The 19,906-nt window shown below is 33.9% G+C and overlaps 1 protein-coding gene across 2 annotated transcripts; it reads right to left on the reverse strand.

Annotated features, from left to right (window-relative positions):
- Positions 1-1,190: 1,190 nt before the first annotated feature.
- Positions 1,191-19,386, reverse strand: PDC (phosducin). Of its 2 annotated transcripts, none has more exons than XM_074308605.1 (5): positions 19,089-19,386; positions 12,957-13,128; positions 6,435-6,519; positions 4,963-5,111; positions 1,191-2,148 (listed from the first exon to the last, which is right to left on the reverse strand). In XM_074308605.1, exons 3-5 carry the CDS (start codon positions 6,514-6,516, stop codon positions 1,621-1,623), a joined length of 759 nt encoding a protein of 252 aa, XP_074164706.1. In that variant the 5' UTR covers positions 6,517-6,519; positions 12,957-13,128; positions 19,089-19,386; the 3' UTR covers positions 1,191-1,620. The 2 variants fall into 2 exon arrangements, with proteins under 2 accessions (XP_074164706.1, XP_074164707.1); XM_074308606.1 differs by having other exon boundaries at positions 12,957-13,055; positions 19,089-19,223.
- Positions 19,387-19,906: the final 520 nt, after the last annotated feature.

Here is a 19,906-nt window from a genome sequence, read left to right on the forward strand (position 1 = left end):
TTGTGTATGTGTGTGAAGGAAATAATTGTTCTATATATGATTTACGTCTTAAGTTGAGTATTTTTTATTCTTTTTTTTTTTTGCTGAGGCAATTGGGGCTAAGTGACTTGCCCAGGGTCACACAGCCAAGAAGTGTCTGAGGTCACATTTGAACTCAGGTCCTCATGACTTCAGGGCTGGTGCTCTATCCATTGTGCCACCTGGCTGCCCCTATTCCCCCTTTTTTTTTTTTTTTTTTTTTTTTAGGATTACGTTTTACATGCCCAAATCTAAATTTCAAGTGATTTTCCTTTGGGCTCTGAGGAGGGGGGGGAAAGACACAGAGAGTTGGAAGAAAAGATCCTGTCCCTTAAGAAGAGGATCCCCTAAATTCATCAGACTCTGTGAATGGATACAGAACTTCAGGGTCCTTGAGAGAGGATGGAAGTGCCTAGTGTCCTTGGAGCCATTAGCAGTTTTGACTGGTTACATTAAAAATACAGATAAGCTTAACAGTTTTGTTGTAACTGAAATTCACATAGCACTTTATTGTACATTATCTCCTTTGATCTTTCCAGGAATCTTCTAGCATGGCATACTGAATAAGGACCTCAACCTGGCGTGAAGACCTGGATTCATATTCTGCCTCAAAGACAGTAGCTTTGTGATCCTGGATGTCATAGTTTTTCTGTTTTTCATTTAACAACTATAAATTAGGGAGTGGAGGGTGGAAGGGGTATATACCATTTCCTCTGGAGGTCCCTTTTGGCTCCAAATCTATAATCCTATAAGCATGTAGGTCTTACTAGTTTTATTATTGTCATTTTACAGATGAAGGAGTTTAGCTCAGGGGTACACTTTGTCTTTTCAACTTAATTCAGTCAGCATTTTTAATCAACTACCATGTGCTAGACACTAGGTTGATTCTAGTAATACAAGGACAAAAACAGCCCCTGCTTTTAAGGAACTTAAAGTCTACTGGGAGTGGGGAAGAACACAACCTGTAAACAAATAATTATGGAAGATATATAAAATACATATTTTGGAGAGGCAGCAAAGATTAGAAGAATCAGTTGTACCATGAGTAAGTTATTTTTTTCTTGACATATAACACACATTTTGAATCACATTTTGGGAACTTCTCATTTTTTCCCCCTAGGATCTTACAAAATGTAATAAGTGAGAAGAAATGGATTTCACAAAGAAAAAAATTTACTCTTGAAGCTTTATTAGTATTACATAATCAGAATATAGTTAGTTCTCAAACAGTAATCCTGAGGACAAAACCAAAGGAGAAAAAGCAGAGACTTTTCTTTTTAATTTAGAAAAGGAAAATAGATTTTGTCCAAAATGTCAAGATATCATAAGTTCTCTTTTAATCTATCTATAACATTGCTGAAGGCTATATCCTAACACACATAGTAAAGGGGTAATATTGACTTGAAAATAAAGCTGACATGTTCAAAGCTAAGAAATCCATATAATCCAGGAATTTACTTATTGTGTTAGGTTTTTACATGTTACAGTTAGGAATTACCATTTACAATTTTTTTTCTAAACCAAACAAAAAAGAAAAGAAAAAAAGATCTCTTTGTAATTCAAATAAGAGAAATATGAGATATTGAAATATTATATTTCAAATTATTCAATATCTTCATCTTCCATGGTAGCCTGCTCCAGTGCATTAATTTCTCTTTCAGGAAGTAACCCATATTCATTAAGAAAGCACTCAATATCCACAGCAAAAAAATCTTCAGCAAACTGCTCAGTGACACTAATGAAATTACTGATAAGCTCCCCACCTTTGTAGACCAGCAATGTTGGAAGCACATCTGAGGAGAAGCGGTCCCCAGCACCTGTGTTAGAAGCTTTGATTTTACAAAATTTTACCATAGAGTATTCTACAGCAAGGCAATTTAAGCTGTTGTTCAGGGCCTCACAGCCCTTGATACCATCCTCATAGATGTGAACAATGACAGTAGTTATTTTCTGTTCCTTCTCAATGGCCTCCAAGAACTGCTCCCCACTCTCCAGCTCAATTACAAACCCATACCTGGGTCCAAAGCTTAGCTTCTGGTGCATGTCTTGCATGCATTGTTTGCGGTATTTTCGGAGACAATTCTCATCCTCTTTGTCCTGATTTATGAGTTCGTATTCTTGCACACTCATCTGTGAAAACAAACAAAAAAACCCACATCTGACTATGTCACTCCCCTAGTCAGTCAACTCCAGTGACTCTTGATTTCCTCTAGGATAAAATATAAATTACTTGGTTTAGCTTTTAAAGACTTTCACAATCTGGCCTCAACCAATTTTTGTAGGCTCATCAGTATTATTTTGACTGCCACAAAGGGCAATCCAGGCAAATTGTCCCTCATGAATAACACTCTCTTTCATTTATGTATCTTTGTCCTGATCCATAAGTGGAATTTACTTCCTACTCAGCTCTGCCTCAAGGAAGGATTCTTTTGCTTTTAGTCTTAGCTGAAGCATCCCATTGTACATTAAGCCTTTCTTAATTCCTCTAATTACTAGTGCCTTCCCTTCCTAACCACCTTTTTGTATTAAATCCTATTACATATGTATGTATAAGTAAACATATATATATATATATATATATATATATATATATATATATATATATATATGAATGTCTCTGTATCTACACATACACACATATATATTTCTTATGCATAGGGATTTTTCTTTTCTTTTTTTTTCTTTTTTTTTTTTTTTCTTTCTTTATTCCCAGTATCTATCATGGTACCTGACACATAGTAACTACTTGTTGATTAATTGATTGACTAAAGGGTGACATGATAGTGGCAAGGGCAATTGATTTTGTTGCTTCTGTTTTCCCACTTGTGCAATGGTGAGGCTGCAATAAGATGTTTATGATACTTCAATGGACTGGATCCATTAGAATGGAAAACTTTGGGGAAGGAAAGAAAGAAGAAAGGAAGAAAGGAAGTGAAGCGGGTTGTGGTCCCTTTAAGAAACTACATTTGTGGTTCCTTTCAGATTGATTTATTCCTGTCAGATTACTCCCAGCCCCTCCAGGCTGATGCATTATCAATACAGGACCTTTAATTCACAAATCCTGGTCAAAAGTAGCCCTTTGAATTTCAATAGGAGATGGGGGCTGCTGGTTCTGATCTGCTCAAGCTCTCCCCACCCCCATTCTGATGATCTGCTCTGGCTTCCCAACCCCCACAAGACAAGCAACATAATGAGCTTCCATCAACTAAAGTCTTTGCAGATGGACCTTGGCAGTGCCAGGTCCTTTACAGCCAGGATCTTTTTGTCCCCTGGAATATTGTTTCCAGTGCTATCTTCTCTTTACCCTCACCGATTGCCTTAAGCAGACTTTAACCCCATAATAAACCTCTTTTATCAATCTAGGTTTTCCATTCCTTCACAGAAAACTGCTCTGCCAGAAGGGAGTTCCCCAAAAATCCCTACCCTTGCACCAAAACCTACCCTGAACCTCAAATCCTATCCACTAGATCTCATTTACTCCCTGACCACCAGAAACCGTAATTTCATTTGGGTTCCCCAAATCTAAACCTCATCAGAAGGAAGGAAGGAAGGAAGGAAGGAAGGAAGGAAGGAAGGAAGGAAGGAAGGAAGGAAGGAAGGAAGGAAGGAAGGAAGGAAGGAAGGAAGGAAGGAAGGAAGGAAGGAAGGAAGGAAGGAAGGAAGGAAGGAAGGAAGGAAGGAAGGAAGGAAGGAAGGAAGGAAGGAAGGAAGGAAGGAAGGAAGGAAGGAAGGAAGGAAGGAAGGAAGGAAGGAAGGAAGGAAGGAAGGAAAGAAGGAAGGAAAGAGGGAGGGCAGGAAAAAGGAGGGAAGGGAAGGAGAGAGAGAAGAAGGAAGGGAAGGAGAGAGGGAGGGAGGGAGGGAGGGAAGGAGGAAGCAAATATTTATTAAGCATTTATTGTGTGCCAGGCCCTATGCAAAGCATTTCCTTTGATCTTCACTGCAACCAGGGGCTAGTGTTATTATCCCATTTTACAGTTGAAAAAAGTGAGATAGAGAAATGTTAAATGAGTTGCCTGAGGTCACACAGCTAGCTTGTGTGGCCATATTTGAACTCAGATTTTCCTAACTCCAGACCTAGCACTCTTATTCATTGAACCACCTTAGCTGCTTCTGAAGGAAAGAACTAATTTTTGTTTATTTTTGTTCTTCTTTCTCCAGTACTTAGCACAAAGTAGAACATTTAGAATCATGGAACTCTAAGAATTTGAAGAGGTCTTAAAAGTCATTTTATCTAAGCCCCTCATTTTACAAATGAGAAAACTGAGGCTACAGAAAGAGATGATAACTTGCCTAAAATTACATAGTCAGCAGAGCCCAGGTTCAAATTCAGGTACTCATATTCCAAATCCCATGCCCATGCTCCCTTATCACCCTGCACTGTAATAAATGTGGGTTTCAAATTCAGGCTTGTACCTGAAGGAGATTAGGTAAAATGATGACCTTCCAGATTTAAATTGAGTGCTGGCATCTGACCTGTACTTCCATCATGTAAAGCATAGGGCTAGTGCTTATGAATACAAGTACAAAATCAAAACAGTCCTTACCCACAAGGACTGTCATTCTGCAGAATCCAAACCTTTTACATACAACTTTTCATTTTTCAACGTACTTCCATGAATATCTTTCAAATCCTCACAACTTTGTTAGAGAAGGTGTTTTTATTATTCAACTATAGACAGGAAAACTGAAGCAGAGAAAGATACTTCTTCAAAGTCATATTGTCTCATTAAGTCAGTGAGAGAACATTAACCTGAAATGAAGCTTTTCAACCCCTAATCATGTCTTCTTTTTGCTAATCTTAGTTGTTTCAAGAGAGCCAAATACATAGCTTTAGACACTATGTATTTGTTCAGGATATCTCTAAGCCAGCAAAACAAAAACAGCCAGTTTATATGATTTGTACTTACCTTTTCTGGTAAAAAAAATAATATTTCTATTTCCTACCTTTCTGCCGAATTTTTGTTTTGTGTTATCATCTCGATACTGAGGAGAAGACATTTGTCTTAGAATTTCCTTCTTGTTAGGTGGGATGGAATCACTATCTTCACTTTCTAACTTAAATTTTCTCCAATCATTGATAACTCCTTTGGGACCTGGAATAAAATAAATTTGTCATTTGCTCTTTAGACTAGCAGAAGGACAGCTTACACTTCTGAAGTTTATATATGTTGTCATAGAAATAGATTTGTCTTCTTCTATTGGTGAAACTAGAGACTTGCTTGGGCTGGGTATCTCTGATTTTCCTGATAATAAAAACTCCCTCCGGTTATAAGCATGTTATGTAGGTTTCGGCACAGAATCATTCAAAAGTCTTTGCATTATGAATATGTGTGATATACATTATCAACATTATCAATAATAGGATATTTAAAAATCACTGTTATATAATGGTCAGATTAGAATTATAGGAATTGCTAGTATTGTACTTTTCCCCTTTAACTATTTAAACTTTAACATATTTAAACTTTAAAAGTCAATATAAATGTTGTTTCAAAAAGTCTCTCATCTTTAAGCTAGGAAAGATCTTCCCTCTCTGACTTCAAATAGCATTTTCTCTTATCTTTCTTTTTTTTTCCTGTGTTAATTTTATGCATTTATCACTGTGGTTATTTTGGTATTATCCCTCTGGTATGCTTCTTGAAAATAGAAGGTATATTTTTGGTTTTTTTTTTTTTTTTTTTTATCAACTGGAATACTATTGTGCTGTGAGAAATGATGAGCAAGATGCTCTCAGAAAAACCTGGAAGACTTCCATGAGCTGATGCAAAGTGAAATATACTAAGTACAAAGTAATAGCATCTGTGAATGACCTAATTCTTCTCAATAATGCAATAATTAAGGACAACTCTGAAGGACTTATAATGAAGAATGCTATCTATACCCAGAAAAAAAAAAACTAATTACATCTGAATACAGATTGACGAATACTTTTTTAACCTTTATTTTTCTTGGGTTTTTTGGGGGGTGTGGCTTAAATTTTCTTTTACAACATGATTTTTATGAAAATGTTTTGACTTCACATGTATCTTATTAAAAAGAAGTTGTGGGGAGGGAGGAAGGGAAAGAATCTAGAACTCAAAAGTTTTAAAGCAAGTGTTAAAATTGTTTTACATATAACTAGGGAAAAATAAAATACTAAATAAGGAAAATTTTTTATCACTCTCAGGACCTAGTACAATATTCTTCCTATAGTCAGTGCTTACTATTTAAATGCATGCTGTTTGTAGAGATAATATTTAGATTTCAGAGTAAATTATAAGAGGACATGGGAGTAGAAAATGAAATTGTTATATGTTCTATGAAATCTAGAAAAAAGAAATAAAGAAATCCCAATTGTAGGGAGGCAATTTAATGTAGGGTTTCATATTTGTTTTCACCTAAATAAGGGAATATTTTGCTTAGTATGTCTTTATTACCTGTATGCGTGGCCTGTCCTTCAAAATCCTCTTCCAGGTTGAGGCTTTGGCTTTCTTCCATTTTTGTGTCAGAGTCTGACATAATCTGCATGGCCAGCAAAGACAACAAATATATGAGTGCTAGCTGGATCTAGAATATATAGCTGATTCATATAATTTTTTACTATTCCTAGATTTGATGATAGACTAATGTATGTCATATGTGATAGGATGTTAAGCATTTATACACATGATTAAATGACAAGTGTTTTAACCAACATCCATTTCAAAGTAGTTTTCTCCTTTTGGGCTATGTACTTTATGAATATTGTTTATTACTGTAATATTACTGTATAAAGTTGTTACTTTATCACTGTTTGGATTGTAGAGAATTAAAATACTGACATACATGGGGAGATTTTTGCCTGGATTATGGCCTGGATCCAGCTTTTCTATCAAAACTAGAAAAAAGATACTCTATCAGTGAACACTCTCTAGAAAACACAAATAGGCTAATACTTTCCCTATCAAGATTTCCGTTTTCTTGCTAAGTTGCTTGTCTAGAACACAGCTGAGAATCAGGTAGGAATGAGAAAGAGAGAGAGAGAGAGAGAGAGAGAGAGAGAGAGAGAATTCTTGTACTAAAGAAAACATCTATGCTTTACTCTTTCTATAGGGGCTATAAACTTTTACTTTGCATGTATTTTAATGGGGTTGCTGATTTCATTTTTCAATCCCAAACAAACTGGAAACTAGAAATTATATTGAAAGAAAATACTGATATAGGCAAGCATATTTTCCGTGGTACTCTCTGTAACAAGTAAACAAAACTTAAAAGTAAAGTAAACAAACTTAATATTGTCACTAAAATATGTAGTGTAGAGATATATGCACTTTAGTAAATTTAGAGAATTCCATGGTGCAATATAGAAATTTTTTTGGTATAGTTCTTCTGTAAATTCTTTTTTTTCTTTCTTTTTTTTTTTTTTAATTTCAAAACATATGCATGGATAATTTGACAACATTAACATCCAGTATAAATTAAACATGTTAAAATATATGCTAAATCCAAAATGTATAAACATGTTTGTACAGTTCTCTTGCTGCACAAGAAAAATCAGATAAACAAAAGAAAGCAAAAGAAATAAGAAAACAAAATGCAAGTGAACAACAACAAAAAGAGTGAGAATGTTATGTTGTGATCTACACTTAGTTCCCACAGTCCTCTTGCTGGATATAGATGGCTTTCTTCATCAGAAGATCATTGAAACTGGCAGTAATATAGAATTTTTATAATGATCTTGACATTAAGAAACATTTAAATTTTGTTTGGAATATTGCCAAATTTGGTATTGTATATCTGTATGCTGTAGAGGGCCACAGATAGTGGGGGAACTCTAGGTGAGGTAACCTGCTGACAATGTCTGGTTTGGCTCCCCATCTCCACTAAGGGTTCTCTGCCTTCCTGAGAAGTCAGGGGTGGTGACAACCTGTGTTATGATTGAAGCAGCTTGATACTAGCTGGCAAACCACATACAATAGCAAGTTGTTTATGTGGTCCCACGTGCTCAATATATACTGGGTGCATGAGCAGTGTGCTATAGTTATGTAAGGATATCAGGTATAAGGCTGAGAGAATTTGGAATAAACACACTCCATGTTTGATGACTCCATGTTTGACCATCCACCTGAGTCCTGCCTCTTCACTCTTTCTCTAAGACCAAGACTCAGGTCCTCTAGAGAGCTAGTCTAGACACAATAGTATGCTCTGCTACTAGTGGATGCTGAAGCTAAAAGACATTGGAGTTTTAGAGTTCTGAGCTCTAGGAGGGCCAAAGTCAATCAGGTGTGTCCATACTAAGTATAGCATCAATATAGCAGCCCACTGGGAGCAGGGTCTAGCATGCTGCATAAGAAAGGGGTGAAGTAGTTCAGGTTGGAAATTGAGCAAATTCAAAGCTTCCATGCCAATGAGCATGCTCATTGTTCATGTTCATGATAGACCATAATACTTCCAGTATGGGTGAGATAAGGTGATGAGTAAATAAAATGATAAATAAAGTATTTTGCAAACTTTAAAGCATTATATAAACTTTGGTTATTATTTTATGAAAAAAAGAAGACAAAAGATAGTGCTCATGAATTTTACTGCTAGAAATATGAGAAAGGAATGTGCTATAAATTAATTCAGAAATAATTAAAGGTAGAGGGCAAAAATGGCAATAACTCAACTTTATAGAATATAAACAACTCTTTAATAGCACTGTAACTATTAACTATCTTAGAAAGTAAATGGGGGAAACTTGTCATCAAAGTAATTGTTGGGTAACTTAATACATTAAAATAAAAGTTATAATTAAAAATGAAAAATGGCAGATTATCTGGTAAGTTTTGTAGAACTATTTAGTGCCTAGAATGTTTTAGTTTTAAATTAGAGATTTTTCTTCCTTCTTAATTTTGAAAGAGCAAGATGCTCTTATATGCAAGAAACATAGTGTTTAAGCACTATTTGTCACCAAAAACCAAGAAAGAGAAATAATGTTTGGCGTTTTTGCTTTTGCCAAGATGAAAGCCCACAGTGAAAGAAAGGATTCTGATTACTGCTAAAAAAAAAAAGAAAAAAAAAACAAAACAACAACTGAGAACCACCTTGCTGAGAATATAATCCAATCCTCAAGATAAGGTTTAGGTCATATAGACAAAGCTAGTTATTGTAGAACAGTTCCAGTTGAAATAGGGATAATTTTGACCTCTGTTCATAGGTTGAGGATAGGGATGGGGAGGAAGCACAGATATAACAAGAAGGGACAGAAAAATAAAGGAAAAATTATGTTGTTTTGCTTCTCTCAACTCCAGAAAAGGAGAGATGGACTTGTCTTTGTCATCATCTATATTCCTGTTAATATTGCTAAATCATCTAAATTACTACATATATATATATATATATATATATATATATATATATATATATATATAACCTATAATATCAAACCATTTGTCCTGATTTTAGTTTTTTTTCATTCAGTGATTCTTCAATTATTCTACATTGCATTTGTGAAGATGTCTCTACACTCAAGACATTTAGCCTGGAGTTTACAGACAATAGATTTCTGAGGATCCATAAATTTGAATGGGGGAAAAGACATTTTTATTTTCTCTAATATCTAATTGAAATTTAGCATTTCCTTTGATTATGAATATTAGCAAAAACCATCATTCTGAGAGGTGGTCCATAGGCTTCACCATTCTATTAAAGGGGTCCATGAATATAGACTATGATCAAATGAAACAATGTATCCAAAAGCACTTTGGACACATTGTATAAGATGTTACAAAAGTTTTAGTGAATTATGTTGAGATTTTGGCGTCACCCTATATAAATGTGTTAGCTCTATAGCTTGCTCTGGACAAGATTTTCTTTTTAAATCTAGAATATTTGCCCCATAATGTCATTAGTAGTGGTTAATATCCATGTCTACTTAGTTCTAGGCAATTCATTTAACTCCTTAGTATCTTAAGCAACACTCTAAACTAGTAAATTCCCCCCTAGAATCTGTATTGTATTGCTTCCTAGCAGTGTCTTCAGTCCTGGGAACAGAGCCTGGCACCACTTGATAAATTGAATTGTTGAGTGATTCACAAAATCTTCAAAATCTTAGCATAAAAGTATGCTCATCATTTTGTTCAATTTTATGACTGTTCTGTATTTTATATTTGTCAGCTTTCCCTTTTGTTCTAATCCTAGATAAAGGCTCTTTCCATTGTAAATATAACTTTGGCAAAAGAGAACATTCTGCTTCTACTACCTTTTGGTTTAGTTGGAGGGAGGATTTGTCAATAATTTCTATGGTAGGAGAGGGCTCCAATTTGAAGCCCCCTTTGTAATCACTAATAAAAGCAGTAATGCTAATAATATGCACATGACCTGTGATTTCTATCAGACAGTCACCTATCCATGATTTAATTGACTAGACCTAAGTAGTTGCACAGGCAAATGGAGATTAGAATAACTGGTTCTATCTACTACTACCCTAGGCTACCACCAGAATAATATTATGAATTATAATTATGAATGAACAAGCACTTATTAAGTGATTACTATGAACCAAGCACTGTTGAACTATAAACTCCTTGAGAAAAGAGCCTTTTTTTGTTGTTTTTAATTTTTTGTTTTCCTTTGTATCCTTAGAGCTTAGCACAGTGCCTGGCACATAATAGATGCTTAACAAATACATGATGCCTTAATAAATGCTTGTTGAAGAGTCTGAAGTTTGGGTAATACAAAGAAATTGAAAACTAGTCTTTGATTTCAAGGAGCAATATTCTAAAGGGACTTATTAACAGTTATAGTTGACATATATAAGTCTCATGAGGTAGTTTATGAGCATTATTTCATTCTATCCTCACAATATCCCCATGAAATAAGTACTTTTCAAATGAGGAAACTGAAAATTAGAGAAGTTATTTAAATATTTTATCCCAGGTCACAGAACTATTAAAGCAAGACTGACCCTAGGTTTCACAACACTAATAACTTCTCTCATTCCTCTCTCCCTTAGCAAGAACTATTTCCCATTGGAAAAAACAGAATCTCTCAGAAGAGGCATACTGAAAAAGCTATATATCTGTTTGATGTTAACCTTGTTTTACTTCTTTTTTCTGGGGAAAGGAAATAAACTCCCAGAAATTGAAGGGATAGATGAATGGAAAAACATTTGTTAAATACTTGCTATGTTCCAAGCACCATGCTAAGGTCTGGGAATAAAAATAGAAAAATCAAAACAATACCTGTTCTAAAGGCATTTGCATTTTACTTAATGGCGATAACACACCAAAAGAAAATTCAGTTGTGGAGTCAATGATGGTTTGGAGGGCCTAACAAGGGGCAGTTTGGAGAAAGCCATGGCAAACTCCCCAGTATCTTTGCCAGGAAAATTCCAATAGAGTCACAAAACTAAACAATAACAAAAGAGGGGACAATAGGGGTCTTTGGTTTACACAGTACATCAGATAACAATGCTGGGGATCTTGAAGGTAGAGTGGTAAGAGCAGATAGTAAAATCTGGTGGTATTCTCTCTAATTAAAAGAATTAGAAATTGAGTGAGAAATTAAGAAGTTCAAATGGGTTGTGGATAGGCAGGGGCATGAGGGAACATGAGGGAAAGGACATACCAGTGACCATAAGATTTCCTTCCTCATAGTCTTTTGGAGGAAATGAAAAAGGGCAGATTTCCTTTGGAAATTTAAGAGCGATTATATCTGCGGTTTTAAAATTATCTTCATGTGTCAGAAATACTTTGTTGATATTACATTATAGTCGATGTGAACTCAATTTCACCTTATATTTAATGGTCTTTATATAGTTTTTAGATAAAAAGCTGAATCACATAATAAAGATTAAATCTAAATACAATAAATTCTCATAAATGCCATTCAATAGAAATTTCTGAATGGAATGGTGAAAAGATTACTTGTACCCAGCCTACAAACCACTTTTTCCTAGTCTATATGATATTCTATTATGACAAAGCAATATGGATTGTCCTTTGCAATCTATCATGTAGATTCAAGCACATTAAATTGGTCCTTTCCTGGGTTGTAGCTTACTCTTAAGTACAAGTCTCCTGTGACCACGTTTTAAAAAAAGGATGTTATAAATAAAAGCTGATTCTGCAGATTAAAACAATCTCTTGCAAAACAATGGAAGAACCCTATTTTAGGCACTTTCACAATCCAAAATGTTGTTAGTGCTAGTTATCCATGTCTAATAAAATGGAGTAATGGTCATTTCCAAGAGATACAAAGGAAGAAGGTGGAAAAAGAAATCTGTTAGATCTCTTATCTAATTCAAGGCATATTAAGAGAAGCTTAGAAGTTTTTCCTTTCAGGTTACAATAGAAATTAATAAGATCATAGATTTAGAGCTGAAAGGAATCTCAGAGGTCATCCTATTCATTTTACAGATGACAAAAATGAGGCAGAGGGGGTTAAATGATTTGTCCAGATCCCAGATGGAGATTTGAATTGATTTCAGAGGCAAATGTCCTTTCCACTGTATCATGCTGCTTTGTATTTTGGTTTTGAATAATCCAGCAAATGTTTAATTTTTTCACATTTTCTAACAGGTTCATCTTAAGTAGCCAAGACAAACATTAGACATTTGCTTTTCAGTACAGTGTATGGAGTACAAGACTGGGAGTGAGTAAGGAGGTTCAATTATTGTTTCATTCAACTTACTAATTATGCCATATATGAAGTTATTTAATACCTTACTGGCCCAGGTAATTCTTTAAGAGTACAGGAATAGCTTTGTAGTTTAATTGGACTATCTTTATTATTATTATTATTATTATTATTTGCAATAAAACTTATAGGGCAATGAATCAATCAGTCTATAATTTGTTTCATTTAACTGCTTGACTTTGTCACAAGAACCTCTCTCATGAAGAGAGTATAATCTATAAATATGTGTAATATAAAAATCACAAAACACATTAAAGTCACCTCCTCACAAAACGCCACCCAAATCAATCCCAACTTACCTGTGATTTGCTGCTCAGTTGTTTGTCTGAATTTGCAAATAGATTGACTGGTGCCTTGGATGCTGTTCAGCTGAAGGGAATTTCTTTTTGACAGAATTCCTATGGCACATGAATAGATCTAAGCCAGATTGAGGTCCCTAGATGATGACCTTGCAGAAATAGCTCTGAAGAGCTAATAGGATTGACATAAGAGAATTAGCAAACTGTATTTATTAGCAATAGGTCAGTGAAATAAAGAGCTTACAGCCTTCTTGTAAACATAATTTTTTTTCTATGTCCTGTTAGGAATCACTTATAAGGAGCTATCACCCCTTGGTAACATCCTCAAGAAATTCAACAACTGTGACTAGGAAAAAAAAATTGATTTTCATCCAGTTCTTGTGTTCTTTAAAAATACATAACCACTTGAAATCCTATAAAAATGATATAGCTCATAAAACTGAAAATCATCTCCTCTGTTTTCTAATTGGTTTAATAGTATATACACTGAGTATAAGAAACTTAGCAAACTTATCAACTGGATATGATAATATTTTGAATTTATCTAGCACTTAAAATTATCTAACCTTTATATCTTTTAAACTTGTTTTATATTCATTTCTAAATATACCTCTTTTGAATTTCTACATATTCCCCTTCCTCTTTCCTATGCAACAAGTCATTTATTGAATAAATATTTTTTAAAATGGAGATGGATAACAAAACTAACCAATGCACTATGTTTGATAATATAAGCAATATTCCACATGTATGATACCCTACCTTTTCAGCAAAGGGAGGGGGATCATTTCATTCATAGGAGATTACATCCACAAACATGATCTTATTTTAATCCTAGATTTTTTTAAATTATAAAAGTATTTTCATATCTCCTATTTTAATTACTACCATATATAATTATAGTTGAAATTTAAAAAAAAAAAAAAAACTAGAAAGACAACCAATTGAAAGCATGCACAACTTTGTGAGTCTGTAGTCCTTTAGTCAGAAACTAATGCCAAACCAATATACTTAGAATCAGAAATCGTAACAAATTTATATTTGTTCTATCAGAGGATTGAGGCTATAGTCCATGGGTAGATGTGAGGAGGAGACCTGCTTAAAAAAATGAGTTCCTAATCCCTGAAAATATTCAGACATAATGTCAATGGTATTGATAGATGTTCCTTATTCAGAGATTTGACTAGATGACACCAAATATTTCTTTAAATATAAATTCCATGATCACATAATGGTATTCAGGTGTATTCTGGTAAATATTTAACAATCAGTTCTCAAAAAAAAAAAAAATGCAGGCAAGATACTTCTGTTTAATCTGCATTATTAACATTTTCTTTATTAATTTCTTCAGACTAGACAAATAGCAAACCAACAAATCAAGCCCTGATTTGTAACATTTGCTAATTTTCAGTGTAAATTATCATACTAAATATTTACAATGGATTCATGCTGGATAGAGCTAATTGTAGCACATCCCTGGCTGCTATTTCCTTTAAACCAGTGATAGTTTATGGCTATCCAAGCATCCTTGAAGACAAATGCTGATCTGCTAAAAATGAAGAGGATGTTAACCCTGGGGTTTTCATGTAGAAGAGGGATTAAACTTTTCTGTTTGGTCCGAAAAGGCAGAATTTTGCATAAGTCTAGAAGACATATGAAGTTTAGCTTGATTGGAGGGAGGAAGAAGAACTAAAAGTGATTTTTAACTCAAAATCTTCACATGTAGGAGACTTGTGCTCCTGATCTCCAAACACTAGAACTAGTAACAGGGAGCAGAAGTTGTAGGAAGCACATTTTAGCTTGATTAAAGCAATCTTAAAGAAAAAAAAATTGCTATTTTGGGAGCTAATTATAATCATCATCATCATCATCATCATAACTATGTTCATATTATACCAGGCTAAGTGATTGGCAATTATTTTATTTCATTTGAGCCTCACAACAATCCTGGGAAGTGAGTCTATAATTATCCTTATTTTACAGTTGAAGAAATTGAGGCAAACAGGGATCATGTCTTTCCTAGCATCACACAGCTAATAGGTATTGGAAGATGGATTTGATCTTTGGTCCTCCTGATTCCAGGTTTATAAGTTTATACAGAATCCCACCTACCTGGATTCCTTTTCACTGATGTTCTTTGAGTATAGGATAGACCACCCCTAGTCAGGGATGTTTTGGAGAAGACATAATTGGATATTGGTTTAATTAGATTACCTCTGAGGTGCCTTCCCACACTTTATTTTCAAGAAAAGAAGTAAAAGGGAGAGAAGTGATAGAGTATTAACAAATGGAATAAAAGGATCAAGGGAATTTTTTTTTTTTAATAAGGTTAGGAAACCTCTATCTATCTATCTATCTATCTATCTATCTATCTATCTATCTATCTATCTATCTATCTATCTATTTGTTAGATGGCAAAGAAGTCAATAGTCAGGGAAGGAGTGAAGGTGAATCAGAAAAGGAGGATGATTGTTAATAAGGTCTTGGGGGAAAGAAAGCATTAATTATCCTGTACAAGCCAATCAAGCCTTGGGTTTAAATCAGACGTGCAAGAAATGATTACATGAGGATCAGTGGATTGGGGCCAGGAATAGTGGCACACACCTGTAATCCATGCTACTAGGGAGGGTGAACTTGGGATCTTTGTAACTACACTGGGTTTGGGTTGTTTACTATCTGAACTCAATTAGGTATCAAGCCCCCTGGGAGCAAGGATCCATCAAGTTAACTAAGGAGGGGTGAACTGATCTAGGTTGGAAACAGAAAAGATCAAATATTTCATGCTTACTAGTAGTGGGACTGGGCCATTAATAGCCACTGCATTTCAAAAAAAGAAAAAAAAAGGAAAGAAATGAAAAAGAGAAAAAAAATAGGAAGATAAATGGACTCAAGTGTTATTCATTTCTTCACTTTTCTTTTTTACTTAATCAGTAGACACAACAGACTTGTAGCAGGAGAGAATGCTGGACTTGGAATCAGGAAGACCTGAATTTAAATCCTGTCCTAGTCCTTATGAGCTATGTGATTTTAAGTAAGTCACTTAGGCTCCCTCATCCTTAATTTCCTTTTATGTGAAATAGGATGATAATTCATCCTATGCCACATGGTTATTATGGAGATCATATGAGATAATAAATCTGAAACACTCTGAAGACCTTAAATTTCTATATGAATGCTAGCTATTGTTATGAACCATTAACCTAGTCAATTGTGCATAACCTCAGGCCCCAGATTCTCAGTTTTTGTAATGATGGCAAGTCCAATAAATTAAAAGAAAAAAAAAATTAGGAAATATGTGGATAGTAGTCAAAATCATTTCTCTGTGTGAAAGGCGAATTGGCACCCCATGGGACACAGAAAGTTTTGAAAGGCTGGGAAGGAATAAAAAATGTTAACAGTATCTTCATGACTACCCCTGGAACTATCTATTCCAAGATCCTTTAGGAAAACACAAGTGAGCAGGAGGCTTGTGAAATGATATCTTTAGGACAGGGTTATAAAAGCTAAGTAAAGTTAATTACTCATAAACCGCAACATGAGTAGAAAAACAGAAACTCAGCATGGATAACTATCTTACAGGTAGTTAATGAAGCTAACCAATTATTCTTATACCCAATGAGTAGCTGGAATATTTCTTATGTGACCTTGAAGAGGGAGAGAGAATAATGATATTAAGGTTTGAGGAACAGAAGTAACCTGAATGAGAACATCCGTGGTAGCCTAGATCTCAATGAAACAGAATGCTACATAATCTCCTTTTAGATTGTATGTATATGTGAGTGTAGAGTGAAAGGAGTGGGCATGAGATTAGTACAATGGAGAAAGAGATAAGATAAGAACTACTGGGAATGGTTATCCAGCTTGAGTTATTTATCATGAATTTATAATGGGTGAAGACAACTGGAGCTTGTGATCCATAGCAGTAGAGAGAGCCATACTGATAACAACATTTATTCATCCAACCACTGGAAGATAAACCCAGAGCATTTTTTCAAACATTAAAAACTTTAAAATTATTTCTAGGTCTGCAGCTAAAATCAGAAATAGAAAAATAAATGCTTTCTCAAAAGAATTTCAATAATCAAACACAAAGAACTTATATAAGAAGGAAAACATTTAAATAGTCTTCCCTTTAACAAAAAGAAACTTCATTTATACTGGTTTCAATATAAATCTCTAGCAATTCTTTTTTTTTTCTTATCAATAAAAAAGCAATAACTGTTATAATTAAGGACATCCCAGAGACTCTAGCCATTACTTCACCTTCACTAATAGTTTGGGTTTAAATGTATTTGATTTATATTTTAAGCTTACTCAGAGGGAAAAAAAATATTATTATTATTATTATTTTTGCAAATTAATAATAATTATCTCTTGGCAGTAAAACTATTCAAATTCAAATCCCCCCCCTTTCATGAGAATTCAGGATGATTTTTCATATTTTTCCTCTTTCTATCTTGTAGGTTTTTTTGAGAGCTACTTGAACAGAGTCACAGAACAAAGTCCTAACATCTGGTCTGGAATTGGGGGAAACAATTCTGCAATAAACATTGACTTCTACCTTTCCTGTCATCTGTTAGAAACTCAATTGTTTCATCTGTAAAATTAAGAGGTTAGTTGGTGGTTTTTGAGATCTCTTCTAGGTAACAATCTTATGATCTTTACAAGTTGGAAGACTCAAAGGAGATAATGAATATATAGCACTTTTTCAAACTTTAAATGTTTTTGTCATCATCATTATCATCATTATTATTATCATCTTTTGGTCACCAGCCTTTCAGTCTAAAGATAACTTTGTTTTCTGAGCCTCCTGCTTCACTTTTGCTAAGCTCAAGAAATATTTATAAAATATATCTGTAAGATGTTTGCTGGTAAATGTTTAACAAATGATCTCATTCACATATATTTTTTCAGTTTATTCTGCATTATTAACAATTTCTTAAGTTTAGGCCAAAGCTTCTTAAACCTTGGATTGAGACCCCATATGTTACTTAAGGTGGGGATCATGACAAATTTGGCAACAGTAAAAGATATCAAATATTTCACCAAGATTTGATTTTTTAATGTAAAAATAAAGAAGCACATTCTTCTCATTAGGATGCGAATTTGCTTTCATCTTTAATAAATGGTAACATGTATGTATACCAAAGAATTATTTTTAAATACATTTATTTATGATTTATTATCAGTACATGTTTGATTTCTATACCTATTTTATATACCTATATACCAGGAGTTGTGTAAAAATTTCTTGGATGAAAAGAGGTCATGAGCGGAAAAAGGTTTAAGAAGCTTGTGGCCAATATGCTATATTGAAAGGATGGCACAGTTACATGGTTGGTATAATCAGAATAAGGACTTATAGAGACAAAAATATCATCTCTTGTTATGTTTGTAGAGAATATGGAGAGATGTAAGATTATATGATCATAAAATTACGTTAATATAGAGTTAGTTGGATGATGGATCCAAAAGAGTAGCTCTTAATAGTTCCATGTCAACTTTAAAAGAGGTATCCAGTATAGGGTCCCAGGATCTGTGTTTGCCCTAAACTATTGAATGTTTTTGTTAGTGATATAGATAAAAATTTAGATGATCAAATTTGCAATTTATGCAAACTTGAAAGGTATAATTTACAAACAGAGATGGGAAATCGGTTCAAAAAGATTGTGATAAGAGTGAACACTGAACTATATAAAGAATAAGAAATGTAATAAACTTAAGTTGAAATTATCTAGAAAAATTAAGGGAAAAAGAAGCTTTTTAACAATTAGAATTATGCCTCAAAAGGCTATCCCTGGAAATAGTGGGTCTCCCCCTTATTGGAGATCTTCAGCAAAGAAGATTTATGAGATATGATTGAAAGGGGCTTTTGTAGAGAGGTTAACTGGATTAATTAGCCTCCCGAATCCTTTTCAACTTAAAATTTGTGATTGATTAATTTGTATTTATCTTACACTTAATATTTATAAAGTGACTTCATAGACTAATTGCATTTGAATACTAATTATTATAAAAAATATTTGTATATTTGTACTTCTCTAATCAAATAAAATGAAGACAATATCAATAGACATTTCATAAATATTTCTTATAAATTCAATACTCATATTTTTATTGTTTTTCCTTTACCTCTTGTATGCTTCTCTTCAACAGTGCATTTTATTCTTCTGATCAGTTATTCTGATGCTTGTAGAATTATGGTCTTCAGTAATTCTTCTGTCACAGAGTTTTTATTCTGAAGTTGGTGGACTTCTTCCTTTTAATAAGATACAAATTTTTCTAACTCTAGCTTGCCTACTTCCTCTATTCCCCTCCCCCAGAAACTTGACTGATTCCAAAAGTGTTTTGCTCTTGTACAATCAGGAACTAAGGGTAACTATATCTTTATCTTCCCACATCCTTCCTTTGGCCAGGCATTGTCTGTCCTGTCCAGGAACTAACCACTGGTTAGTTATGTAAGATCTTCCACATGATATGTCTGCTTTGTCCTAGTTCTCCAATTCCCACTAGTTTTTTAGATAATTAAAAAAAAATTATGACAGTAAAAATCAATAGACAGGGGCATACACAGAAAAACAAAACAGGAGATGGTCTATTAAATGATGAATTTTTATTATTTTATTTTTCCTTCCATCATGTGCAGTTTTTTTGTGCAATTCAAATTTAATTGGTAGTTTCAACACTGCCCTACATTTGTATCTCCTGAATTTCTTTCTATACTTTTCTGGACTACTTTTAATGATTCATATACACATTTTTATTTCATTTTTTCCCTTTTCTTCTCCACTCCCCTCCCCCCTTCCTCTCTACTACTAAACAGAAAAAAGGCAAAAACTATTATTTGCTATGAATAAGAATGGTAACAGAAAACAAATATACCCATTGGCTGTATCTCATTTTGAATTTTTAATTCAACATTTCTCTGCTGAGAGGTAGGAAGGATGATT

Source organism: Sminthopsis crassicaudata, chromosome 4 (assembly GCF_048593235.1).
Source record: "Sminthopsis crassicaudata isolate SCR6 chromosome 4, ASM4859323v1, whole genome shotgun sequence".
Lineage (NCBI taxonomy): Eukaryota > Metazoa > Chordata > Mammalia > Dasyuromorphia > Dasyuridae > Sminthopsis > Sminthopsis crassicaudata.

Bases quoted from the DNA above. Each gene is read 5' to 3' on its own strand.
- PDC (XM_074308605.1), bottom strand. From the start codon at position 6,516: ATGTCAGACTCTGACACAAAAATGGAAGAAAGCCAAAGCCTCAACCTG. The intron at 5,112-6,434 runs GTAATAAAGACA...ATTTTATTCCAG, and splicing joins AGGACAGGCCACGCATACAG to GTCCCAAAGGAGTTATCAAT. The intron at 2,149-4,962 runs GTAGGAAATAGA...TTGTTTTCACAG, and splicing joins AACAAAAATTCGGCAGAAAG to ATGAGTGTGCAAGAATACGA.